Source organism: Myotis davidii, unplaced genomic scaffold (genome assembly GCF_000327345.1).
Source record: "Myotis davidii unplaced genomic scaffold, ASM32734v1 scaffold252, whole genome shotgun sequence".
NCBI classification, from domain to species: domain Eukaryota; kingdom Metazoa; phylum Chordata; class Mammalia; order Chiroptera; family Vespertilionidae; genus Myotis; species Myotis davidii.
This window is the reverse complement of record NW_006283768.1, coordinates 2475735-2476611: the sequence shown is the minus strand read 5'-3', so window position 1 is coordinate 2476611 and position 877 is coordinate 2475735. Positions and strand designations below refer to the sequence as shown.

The window sequence follows — 877 nt, the reverse complement described above, 5'->3', positions numbered from 1 at the left end:
CCGGGGGGTCCCAGCCCTGAGTCCTCAGACCTCAGGGACACACGTCCGTAGCTGCGCGCCCTTCCGCGCCCGGCGCGCTCCGGGACTCACTGAAGACCCTGCCGCCCCAGACGTGGCACCGCGGGGAGCCTCCGTGCACCCGGGCGCATCTGTGCAGCCACATGGACGCGCACACCGCGCGTGTCTCCACGTCTCTCCGGGCACCATGTTCCACACCGTGTGCGCGTGGGGCAGAAAGTGCAAAGGGCGCCCCAGGAGCCCACACGCCCAGGGGCAGATGCAGGTCCACACCCCGCGTGTCCCTGGCCCATCCGTGCCCATCTCGGAAGACGAATGAACCCTAATGACCAAAGCTTCCCGACGAGTTGGGAAAGCGGGGTTGAAAGTGGCTTAAGTGAGCCGCGTGGAGGGCCCCGGGGGCTCAGGAACGGAGCCGGGAGGACCGGGGAGGAGGAGAGGAAGAAGGAGGGAAGGCAGGCAGCGGCGAAGGGAGGTGGCCCGGGAGCCTGGCGAGCCCCTTACCTTGAGCGGCCGAGCCCGTGCGGCTGGCGCTGAGCAGGGCCAGGGCAGGGAGCACCAGCATGGGCAGCACGTATCCCAGTCCCAGTCCGCAGCGGGCCGCTGTCGCCCGCAGACTCTCCCTCATCGTCGACCGGGGTGGGCAGGGGGAGCACCGGCGCGAACCGCGGAAAGCCCACCGGGCAGCAGCCGAGTCCGTGCACCGCGCCGCCGTCCGCGGGAAGGATGACAACCGCGAGCCGCACTCCACTTTCTCCAAGGGCAGGGGCCAGGGGGTGGAGAGGGGGCGCCGAGGCGGAGTTTGCAGGACCCGCTTCCCCGGTGCCTTCCGACTGGAGGCTCGGCCCCCACTTGGGAA

The 877-nt window shown here is 70.5% G+C and overlaps 1 protein-coding gene across 2 annotated transcripts in view; it reads right to left on the bottom strand.

The window, feature by feature from the left end:
• Positions 1–871, bottom strand: part of UNC5C (unc-5 netrin receptor C) — a 399182-nt gene extending 398311 nt beyond the window's left edge. For both annotated transcript variants that reach the window (XM_015566112.1, XM_006753893.2), the window contains exon 1: positions 523–871. In XM_015566112.1, the coding sequence (XP_015421598.1) occupies positions 523–646 (124 nt within the window). In that variant the 5' untranslated portion in view covers positions 647–871. The remainder of the gene's footprint in view (positions 1–522) is intronic.
• Between the last annotated feature and the right edge of the window lie 6 nt (positions 872–877).